This window comes from Abrus precatorius, unplaced genomic scaffold, assembly GCF_003935025.1.
Source record: "Abrus precatorius isolate BTA unplaced genomic scaffold, Abrus_2018 Scaffold9, whole genome shotgun sequence".
NCBI lineage: Eukaryota > Viridiplantae > Streptophyta > Magnoliopsida > Fabales > Fabaceae > Abrus > Abrus precatorius.
Window position 1 is genome coordinate 27,609,878 of NW_020874439.1, and position 12,175 is coordinate 27,622,052.

General features: G+C 28.6%; 1 protein-coding gene across 1 annotated transcript; it reads left to right on the forward strand.

Annotated features, from left to right (window-relative positions):
• Positions 1 to 1,846: 1,846 nt before the first annotated feature.
• Positions 1,847 to 2,395, forward strand: LOC113851566 (ethylene-responsive transcription factor ERF027-like). The gene has a single exon (XM_027482084.1). The coding sequence runs from the start codon at positions 1,847 to 1,849 to the stop codon at positions 2,393 to 2,395; it is 549 nt and encodes a 182-aa protein (XP_027337885.1).
• The last annotated feature ends 9,780 nt before the right edge of the window (positions 2,396 to 12,175 follow it).

The window sequence follows — 12,175 nt, forward strand, 5'->3', positions numbered from 1 at the left end:
ATTAATTATATATTGTAATAATAATAATAAAACTACTTCTAAAGCCACCTCTTTATCTTTATTCATTCCCCCATCAGCAACAATTCTTTTCATAGCCCCTGCATGTCAGCAACACTTTTACAAAACTTCTTTGTATAATACTGCAATTTGGCCATTTATTTTAAAAGAATTATAACAATATACTTTTTATTATTTAACAAATTTTATATATGTGTATCAGTCAATAAAGAAAATTTTCAAATTATTTAATAATGTATATCAACATCATTTTATAAATAATAAAAAATATTTTAAAAAATATATTAAAAAATTCCTAACATTTATCATACTAATGATAAGATCTATATTAATGAATGTGTGTAGACATTGAAGTCGAAGACAACCAAATTTTTTGTCAATTGAAAAATCCACCTCCCCTGACTTTTACCTGTAGTTCAAGTTGTTTTGTAAATATTTGAACGCTGTTAACATTTATTTAATATAAGGTATTATTATTATTATTTATCATATTACATTTAATGAGAATATGTAACGCTTACCAATTCAAGTGTCAAAAATAGTTTAAGAGTGGAAGAAAATGCTGAGTCGTTCCTAATTTATAACGAAAATGATTATTTGAAATCATCCAAATGGGTTTTTAACAAGTAGAGAAAAGAGAGACTGAAAAAAAAAGGTGAAAAATGTAATGTATGATGTAATAAATAAATAATATATTAAGAAAAATATGCATAAAAATATAATAGAATTATTTATGTTACATGTGTGTTTGAGTGAATATTTATAAATTTAAATTTAAATAAACTTGATTTGACATAATTAATTTGTTTAAAAATAATTTTAAAGTGATATAATTTATATGTTTAAAAACTTGAGTTTTTAAAATAATTTTATAATAAAACATTGCATCATTTTTTAATTTAGCACAAAAGTTATAATTGTCTATATTATTTTAAACGTAAATTTAAGATTAAAATTAAATACGTTATAAAATCACTAAACATGTTATGAAATTTAGGTCCCAATTAGATTTTTAAATTTAAATTGAAGAGATAAATGCAAAAGCAGTGAATAGATATGTGAACATTGATTTTGTGGATGATTTACTAATACTAAGACTTGCGAAATCTGGAGTACACGTGGATACAATCGAATGACGTATTAATTAGGGAAGAGGAAATAAAAAGATGTGACATTAAGGTCTTGATGAAGTTAATTACTACCTTTGCTAAATGCGGCTATGCAGTGTGTCATGCGTATCACGATCATCTACACGAACTACTTTATATGTACCACAGAAATTTACATTTCCAATTAGGGAGTTGTCATATTGTCGTTGTCATTCTCTATAACTAAATACTTTTTGTTTTCCATTGGCTTATTCTCTAAAACGTCAACAAATGGAACCCAACCAAGCGCCACCATTTTCTAGTACGAACCAAATCACACTACTCAGTTATCCCGCGAGATCCCCACGGTTTCACTTTTATGACACACTCTCTTGCTCTTGTTAATACCTCTTTCCCCTTAAACCATAATAGTCCCCACCTTTCTTCATCTATATATATATACAAACAAGAATAGAAACAATTAATCTCATCTTAAATCCACTATTCTTACACCAAACAATTTCATTATGTCTTATACATGGATATAGTACTATAAATATAGTTGACCCTTTTACTCCCACAATTACCAACAAGTAAACAAGTAAAACTAGAAGAAGAAGTAGTAGTAGTAGTAGTAGACGACCCACCTAACCCCGCCTCTTTTGCCTACCACATCCTATTCCTTTCACATTAGCCCACGTGCCAAAAGCCTTGTTCTTCTCACAAATAGCACCACCAGCATGGCCTCATCATCTTCAAATTCAAAGAGGCACCTTGTGTACCATGGAATTCGATGCCGTGGAGGAAAATGGGTAACTGAAATCCGTGAGCCACGTAAGACAAGCCGCATATGGCTTGGCACATTTCTCACGCCGGAGATGGCCGCTGCCGCCTACGACGTGGCGGCGTTGGCCTTGAAAGGCGAGGAAGCTGTTCCCAACTTCCCTGAATCGGTTAGTAGGTATCCAATACCCGCATCCAAATCCCCTGCGGACATCCGCACTGCAGCTATTGCTGCAGCGGAGCTCATGAAGCCTGAAGCCAACCACAACTACAACGCGTCAACAACTAATAATGCAGTAGTTCAGCATGACAACAGTGGTTGTGTTGATGATAACGTTGGTCCTTTGTCTGAAACTGAGTTTCTGGATGAAGAAGCCTTATTCTCGATGCCAAGTTTGTTGGTGGACATGGCTGAGGGAATGTTGCTATCCCCTCCCAGAATGAGCCCTCCACCGTCGCAAAACTCGCCGGAATGTTCTGCTGGAGAAACTTTGTGGAACTTTTGATTTTGATCCATCTATATATAAATTGCTATACTGGGATAGGAAAATGTGGCTCACATCAAGTTTCGTAATGAGGGCAAGCTTTGAAAGTTTATGGTATATCATAATGTAAATTAAATTGAGAATGACGTTTAAAACTAAGATAGGATTAGCTAGCTACTTCAATCTGAGTTTGAGACCATTTAGTGTATCCAATGTTTTAAACTGCGGTCCACAAAATCCACGATATTAAGGTTTTTGTTATCGCATAATAACCATAATTGTGGCTATATTAGTTGCATTTTTCCGCAATTATCTGTAGAATTAAGGTCATGGAAGTCTCAGAAATTGCGATAGCAATTTAGAACCTCGATAATATGTTTCTATTCTACTACATACGTGTATTTGGAATTTTGGATGCTTTTTTCAGTTCGTCTCCTACTGCACTGGTTGCATTCGTGTCAGATTTTTTTATGTATATTTTTCTGTTCTTTTTTCTGATCAGTCTCTTTTTCTTTCTTTTGTTTTGCCTTTTTTTTATTGAGATCGTTTGTGTCAAAATTTCCGTTTTCCTTTTTGCCTCTTCTTTTAGTAGAACACGCATGATTTTTGTGCTGTTCAAGAGTACCAAAACTAGCAGAAAGAGGGAGACAAAAAGTGGCAGCTTGAGATTTGTTAATTAAACACTAGATGATACCAATGGTCATGCATAAATAATTAACAAGACTCTATCGCCACGCAAAAGTTAGAAAGCGCGTAGTTTGTGTGCTTCAATGGAATGATTTCTGTCACAAGTGCAATGTGTATCAGGAAATGCCGACTCTGTACCAAACATAAAATTTATTTTATTAGCACACTACTATTTGCGCTCCATTTTTATACTAATGATCAGCATGCAAAATGAATGATTATCGTGTATTCTATGCAGAAATCTTATTCAGTACGAAGAGATTCGTATGAAAATTGGGGAAAGTGTTGCAAGTCAGAAGCTGATTAGCCAATCTGCATTCTTTGTTTCGTTATGTGATAATTTGATTGGCCAAGTTTGAATTGGTCAAATTTCATGAGGAATGCTTCATATAGGATTTCTCGATCTTAATTATACTATGGTTGAAAATATTAATCTATTATCAATTAGATATATATCCATTGATCGTTAATATTCCTGATCACAAGATAATACATTTAATTACTGGTAAGTATTTGCTTCCTTATCAACAGCAAAATATATCAGCAGATAAAATTATTTCTTAGGTTTAATATTTTAAATAAACTATAAGGGGAACTCCCATTTATATCATTAATTTCACAATGTAATTTGTTGAGATAGACAAAAACAGTTTATTTTGATAAATTATCCTAATAAATTTATTAAAATAAGTTGAAAATAACTTATCAGAATAATAAAATATTTAAAAATTCTTTTAAAACCAGACCCTATATTCTACTTAATCTAGCTGACTAGCTATAAGCATTGTTTGACCCAGTTAAATAAGACTAACACGCCGGCCAGTCAAAAATTTGAAGGTAACTCTAATCAACTACCGGACGTTTATGAAGTCCATCAAATCAACTGCAACATAGGAACATTTCCATATCACAGGACAAATTTCAGTGTATACAGATCACGCCCGTAATTTTACTTGTCTCCTTTAATTTTCCTTTATAAGAGGACGCTTCTTTTAAATTTCTTTTTATTTTTTCAAGGAAATTAAAGGTTAAGTAAGTGGAGAAGTATTAAATAGCTATGTTATTTACACATTGGTTTTATTATGCTTTTTCAGAGATAGTAAAATAATATATATTAATTAATATGTTTTTCCTATTTTTTTATTCTTACCTACATTGGTATTACATAAGGGTGTAAAACGGCGTATTTCATTTTTCTGATCTATTTTTGCATTTCCTGCTGTTTTCGTTTCAGTAAACGCAATTGATTTGCTGGGAAAAAAACAAGAGAGAGATCGGATAGAACGGCATTTTAAACAATAATAATTTATGTACTAGACAAGTAAAAATTGTGTCCATAGCTCATAAAAGAATAAAAGACTAATAACCCTTGTAATTTTTTTTCCCAACAACTCTGAGTGGGGTGAAAGTTAACAGAAAAAATGCATAGTTGTTGCACTTTATTTTATTTTACAATACGTTGTATTTGTACAAGATATATATATATATATATATATAAAGAAATCAATATTATTGAGAAAAATAAAAGATTAATGTTATAAAAGTTATATAAATTTATTGTATAAATAATGTAACTTCACTTTTTGGTTAAAAATAAGAAAAACAAATACTAATACTTTTTTTTCCTCTTACACGCATGCAAAAGGGAATGAGGGCAGGGGCTTGTCATCTTCCGACAGAATATCTCTCAAAATTCCCAGACGGACTTTGAAGCTTAAGATTAGCACATTGGGCCTACATGACATTATTTCATTTATTATTACCTGAATATTCTTCATTGGAGAGGAAAAAAAGATAGTGTGTAAAGATATATATTTTTTGAATTTGTCTAAATTATCTTACAGAGATAAATAATACTATTTATAATCGACTAATAAAGATAAAATATTGTATTAAAGATTACATAATTTTTAATAGATAATACTTTATTAATTTGTCTGAGACAAAATTATTTATTTCATAAAATAACTTAACCAAACTATATTTTTTTTAATTATTATCATCCTGTAAAATAGGAGGGGTATTAAAAAAAAACAGCAGGCAAATAACATTGATGATAAAAATATGTGCTATCATGTTTTGCTTCTAGCAATTAAGTAGGCCAATGATAGATTACTGTATAAATTTAATGTCTTTTATTTAGGCACACACTAGTTAAGTATATATATATATATATACAAGTATGACACTTTGATACACTAGTAAATATAACGTTTAATATTTAAAAATAAGGTGTTAATATATTATCAACTTAATTAGTAAACTTTCACTGCCATCCATCACTTAATACACTAGTAAATATAAAGTTCACCAAACAGGCCCTTAACATAATACAGCTGAGTCCCGAAGTGCAATGACATAGGAGTTAATTAGGACCGGCATCAGCTGAATGTGCAGAAGTTTCGATGCCATTTTATAGGGCAAAAAAGCTGATAAACAAAACAAAATTAAAGTACTCAGCAGTTCAACAATGAATGACATGAATTTTGAGTATGCTAGTGTGGAAGGTTAGGGGCCTTTACTTACTCATTTGGCACCTTCATGTAGGTGAGAATGAAAATAGCAAGAACGTAACGAATCAACAACCTTTATAGTTTAAAGCTTGGACATGATGCTGCAGCCTACTGATACTAATACCTTCTTTTTTCTCTCAATCTTTTATCAAATTATCTTAAGAAATTAATTGATTTTTTTGAACAAAGTAAAAATTATAAATAGCGATAATTGTTTGTTTTAAAGTTGAGAAATCAATTTTCACACTTTATAAGAAAAATAAATAATTTAAATTAATTTATACATTTATCTTAACTTCATTTCAATAACTCAATCAATTTTATTAGAATCAATTATGTTCAACTCTAAACCACTTGCCGCTGAATTATTGCCTCTAAGAGTATTTAAGGTAGAGGACCAACAATCACGTGGAAGCTCCTGTGACAGGTTTACCATAGTAGGGAATGCCAAGCGTTTCACCACTGCGCTAACTTTTTTTGCTTTACAAAACTATAACATTTATTTAATATTAAAATTGTTTTACATTTTATACACACTTGTTTTTTCTTTTGACATTATCTTCCTGCTTCTCTTTTGTTTTTTAATTGTGCATAACATGAAGTACAAATATAATATTTTCACGCTTCTTTTAGAGCATAAAAAAAATCAAAATATATTATTGAAACAAGATATGCTATTTTTCCAAAAATTTGAAATAATTATTATATCTTTTTTTCATGTTTCACAGTCAGTTCATAATTTATTCTGCACTTCTCTTTTTCTTTTTTTTTTAAATTTCTAGACCATATATATATATATATATATATATATATATATTTCTGGATGAAATTTTATTCGAATTAAATATAATTATATTAACATAACTAGATTTATGTAATTCAAACTGAAAACTGAAACATTTTTTATCGTTGATTCACGAGCTATTGTGTTAATTAAATAATTAAAATTAGAATTTTTCAAAAAAATATTATCAATATAAGTCGCTTATAATTTTTAAATATATTTTAATTGATAAAAAAAAAAAAAAAGCTTTGCTTTCAATTTTTTTAACAAGACCCTTTCTCTCTGGTGCAACTACTTCCAAGCCTATAATCTCAATGATTTAATTTAATAAGAACAAAAATGTAAGTTCAACTAGAGTTTCCTTTAACATCAATTAATCCAATGTTGATTGGATTAACAGTGATGAGATGGAAGAGGAAGAAGGAAAAGATTGAAAGCAGTAGGAGAAAGTGGGCGATGAAAGAAAAGGTGCGGTATGTGGAGTAACTTTATTCATCGAAAAAAGGGGGGGAATGGGACCACGTAGACATAACACATGCACATACGCTGGTTGGATTTTTGTCTGTGTAATGAAATCAATATAGAGATTGTGGTGCGACATGCAAACTTTGAAAGAAGAAACCAAACATTTTGACTACAGTGGCGACACAAATGGCCGACATCTTTCCTACGGACCCCATTCTCCTCCTTCTTCCTCGCTCCTCTCTCACCGGTTGGTCACCTCTCTCTTTCTCTCTTTGCTTTTTCTCCTGCAATCATCTTTTCAATTCCAACTATGGACTATGCATATCTTGCTAATTATGTATCAAACTATCCATATTTCGGCTAAACCACCGTTTTCCTTTCCCTTTTTTAAAAATCTAAGGTACGAACCGATTTGAAATCACCTAATTAAATTATTAATTTTTTAGCACTATTTTTTGACACATTTAAAAAATTACCTACCAAACAAGACCGAATCTAGCTCGTTCGTTGTGAACTAAATTAATGTATGTCAGAAAGTGTAGATTTGAACGTTGAAACACGATCCATACACGACCGTACCGACTGCTCCCTCTCTCTCTCTCTTTTCATGCTCATTATATATATAATTGACATTATAGTGTATGTGCTATTTATATAGTTATGTAAAAAAAATTAACAATCCACTTTTACTCTCCAACAACAACAATCAATGCCAACCACAAGCACCGCTGCATGGTTATTTGGATTAGGATTATTTCAGTAACAACAAACACTCGCATTTTACAACATGGTTATAAGTTAATTTTCCAAAATTTACTACATTATAAAAGACATATAATTAGTTCTTGTTAAATTATAGTTGTGTTATTTAGTACATTACTGTGTCAAAACTCTATTGCCGTAGTATACTGAAATTTGATGCACTATAAGTTTATATTCCTAGCATCATAACTATGCGTAACTTATTATTCATAAATCTCTGTTTAAAGTTGTATTTTTATATTGAAACATTGTTTTTGTTTATAATGTATCAGTAGAATTTTCATGTACGCTACATGCCCCTGTAAAAACATGATTAATAATGAGTTTATTAGAACTAAACAATAAGCAAAATCAAATAGAATAACGAACTAGGGTGGTTGGTTTGCTGCATGTAAGTGGAATGTATAGTTCCTAAAAATATTTTGAAAAGGGAAGGGAATAAGGGCGCATAGGGTGAGACAGAATCATATGTCTCTTTTAGAGCAGATTTAAAAGATAAGCTATGTACCCACTTCACTCTCTCGCAATAGGCTGAAAGGACCACGAACTTCAAAATGTGCAATAAGTGGCCCTCCACTCATCAAGTTTTACCCTTTTCAGTTTTTTCCCCCCTCTTTTTTTAACTATATTTTTTTTTGTCATTTTTTATATTTTAAAATATTGTCAACCAGTGCTATATTAAAAATTATTGAAAGAGGTACATTAATGTTATTTCTTAATAAAATATTTTTATTACTTCATAAAACAAGTATCATATTAAAAAGTACATATAGTTCTTATCTTAAAACTAGAAGAATTTTATTTTATTTTTATGTTTAGTAATTAAAAGAATTTGTATGAATAAAATGTGAGAAGTTTTATGATCGATTATTTTTAAAAAGTGTGGCTTTTGACTAGGTTATTTTTAAATATTTGTTATTTTAAAATATTACAAAAATATTAATTTGTAATAGCATATTTATTTATTGACATCTCTCTTAGTATTTAAATAAATTTATAATTGTATATTATTCTTTCGATAATGATGCCTTTTTAAAAAACGTTACTTTATCATCGTAATTTGTGTAATTAAGAATATTTCAAGAAGTGTGTACACATTAAAAGATCAATAAAATGAGATAAAGAGAGTGTTTGATTGTAATTAGGTTATAATCATCTTTAATCACTAGGTTTGTGTTGACTCTAGCTATCAATAATAAGTAGTTACAAGATAGTAATAGTGTTTACCGAAAAATTCACTATTTTTATATAAAAAATTATTTTTATTTTAATATACGAAAAAGTAAAGGTAGGTAGAAGGACCTTTCAACGTAAGCACAAATAACGATTTAACCAGTGCGAGTTTAACACTGGATACTTGTCAGTTGTGGGCTAACCCCGCATACCAATCCTTTTTACTTTGCAAACTTTTAGACTCTTTAAAAAAATTTATAAAAACAATTATCAAATTTAAAATAAAAATTTAATGATAGTTTTGTTTTGTAATTTAATTTAAAGTAAAAATTATTTTAGAAAAAATAGTTATGTTAAACACGTGAAAGAAAAGTTTTATTGCGGTTCAAATATAATTATTCATATGAAGGATAACTGTGATTTAAATAAATAGAAAAAAGATCTCAAACTTTTAACATATCACATGTTTAATGGAAGTAAATGTTCACTCATTACGTAGCTAAAAAATTTGCAACTAAGCAATCAGTACATGCAAAAAGAAAGTATTAACTTAACGTAGATGACTAGGGTAGTTTGACATTTTACATCTTTAGTTAACACTTAACAGCTATTAATGAAATGAAATGAATAATAATAAAAAAAAACCTAAGAGTTACCCTGCAAATCCGCAGGTTAAGCCCATTCATACTGCAAATTATATAGCTTTTCTTTTTCATGAAGTCAATTATAATTTTTTCGGTCGATAAGTAAATTATGGTTTTTTGTTTCAATAATAAGTAAATTATATGTTTTTTCTTTTTGGTCGAAAGAAAATTATATGTTAAATCTATGTAAACGCACCTTTAAATGATTATCGATTTTCAAGTCCAAACCTTCAATGAACGTGGGCTTTGCTTGTTAGCCCGCTAGCTTAAGTTCTTCACAAAGTCTTGAGTAAGAGAATTACTCTGTGGACCAATAAAAATAAAATAAAAGAGAATTACTCTGACAAAAAAACGAAAGAGTAAGAGAATTACTCTTGACCAAAAAGAAAAAAAAAAAGTAAGAGAATTACTTTCTTGATAAATTCTTCAATAAAGAACGTTTAAATCATAAATATTAAGAATAATGATTAAGATAAAAGTTGCAAATAAAAACAATTAAACATTGCAAAAAACTTTCCAGTTAAAAAAGACAAAAGAATTTTAAGGTGTGAAAAAGAAAAAGAAAACATGTAAGATGATAATAATTGGGTGCGAGTAAATTCCAAAGTGTAAATAAAAGCAAGTAAACGAAAATAAATAAATAAATAGTTGCTTAAACTGTTATGAATGGAATTTGATGAAGGGAATTTGACTGGATTGAAGTTGTTTAAAGCTTTATAAATGTATGCGCATATATTGTCAGAAATTATATTTTCAAATATATTTTATAAGGGATACATTTCATTAATTCAATCATGAATGAATATAATATTTTAAATTTTATTAAATAATATGCTATTAAAGTATGTCAAATTTTTAATAATTTAAATATCTATAAATATGTAATTTAATAATAATTAAATATATTTTAATTGATATAGTATATGATGAAACAATGATTGTGTATGTCAATTTTGAGTTTTGGTTATTTTTTGCTAGGTATTGTGGGCAGTGGGAGCGAGTGTTGAACATTGTGAAATTCCCTCGTTTTGTATTTGGTGATGCTTCAATGATTTTTAGAGACTAAAACAATTATAGGTAAAAGACAAAAGCTCATTAATATATAACCTTTAGTCTCATGTATGCTTTTATAGTATTGTTTTCACATTTAACTTAAGCTGGTGATTTTCTTTGCACCCGCTTGAGCCTGAAAATAAAAGTTAATTCTTTCAAATTTAGGATCAAATTAAGTAAAAAAACAAAAGTGACAAATTAAAGTGTTAATTCTTTCAATAGTTAAACTTTTTATTATATTATGATTTAAAACATGTAAAATATACAATAAATCAGATACCACAATTTTTTTTTACCTTTTCTCTCTACTTCCTATAATCCAAACACAAAATCTACTTCTTTACTCTCTCAACCAAACATATTATTAAAGAATCCTGACAATTCTTTTCATGTTTAATGTTTACAAATTTTTATACTTTATTCAGATTATAGATGAAACAGACAAAAAATAAAATAAAAATTATTTAGATGAATGAAAACAAAAAGGAAATAAATATATTTTTTGTTTAGATAATGAAAAAGAAGATAAAAGAATAAGTAAATTTTATAAAATGATATTTTATACTAATACTAATATATAATTTTAATTTTTATATATTTTAAAAAATACATAATTTTTATTCTATAAAAATTAATCATGAATTTTTCTTTGAATTAAAACATTTTTAAAAGAAATTTCTTTCCCTCTTTACCTCACATTTATTTTTTCCATTTTATCTCATGCTTCCTTTTTGAAATCATACTATTATTATTATTATTTTCTTCGTTCAAATATATATTTTATCTTTTTTTTATCCGTCTCTTCTTTCTTTCATTCGAGTTTTTAGGAAAAAATGATAATATCTAACTATTGAGTGTAGCCTAAAAACTTAATATTAGTAATTTTTGAAGGTTGATAAAAGTTATAATAGTCTCTCACGTTACTTTAATAAGCTCAACAGAAAAATATTCTTAAAGAAAATACTCTAATGCCTAAGTTAAAAAAATTTGATTAGAGTAAAAATTTAGTATATAAAAATAGTGTACTTGTGTAAAAATAAATAAATAAATCCTTTATTAGGCCTCGATGACCAGGTAGGTAAGTTTATCTATTTTTACGCTTAGTGTTGTAACTATCAAATAGAGAATGTGTTTAGTGATAATGTAATATATATGATAACGCGTTCAATAAAATTAATATTCGTTAAAAATGTCATTTAATAAACATATATGTGCATAATGGTTAAACAATTTGTCTTACAGTCAAATTTGAGATGGACCTGAGTTTACCTACAGTGAATAAGAGCTTAGTAGCAAAAGTGATGACGATATTGAATGTATAAGTCTTTGATGGGTTCGAGGGAACTTTTCTTTTGTAATGAATCTTAAGGTTTGATTGGGATTGAGTATTTAACGGTGAGTAAATAATAATAAAAAAATTAATAATTACGTGATGGTTCATGATAAGATAAATAATAAAGAATAATTATATAAAAAGATGTAAAATATAAAAATCAAAATTTGACATGAAACACGAGAGGCTTGGGGAGTTGGTGATTGGCTAAAAGTGAGACCAAAATGAATGAATGATCGTGAGTCCTATCCACTATACTTTTTCACTAATCACAAAGACGCAGCCAGTGACCCTGACTCTTACTTACATGTCATATTCTCTAGTGAACACGTCGATATCGGCGTTGCAAAATTTCCCAAAACACGCTTTAGACTCTGCTTCCCGAAA

What these genes read in the sequence shown, in the direction of transcription:
- LOC113851566 (XM_027482084.1), top strand. Translation starts at nt 1,847, where the DNA reads ATGGCCTCATCATCTTCAAATTCAAAGAGGCACCTTGTGTACCATGGA.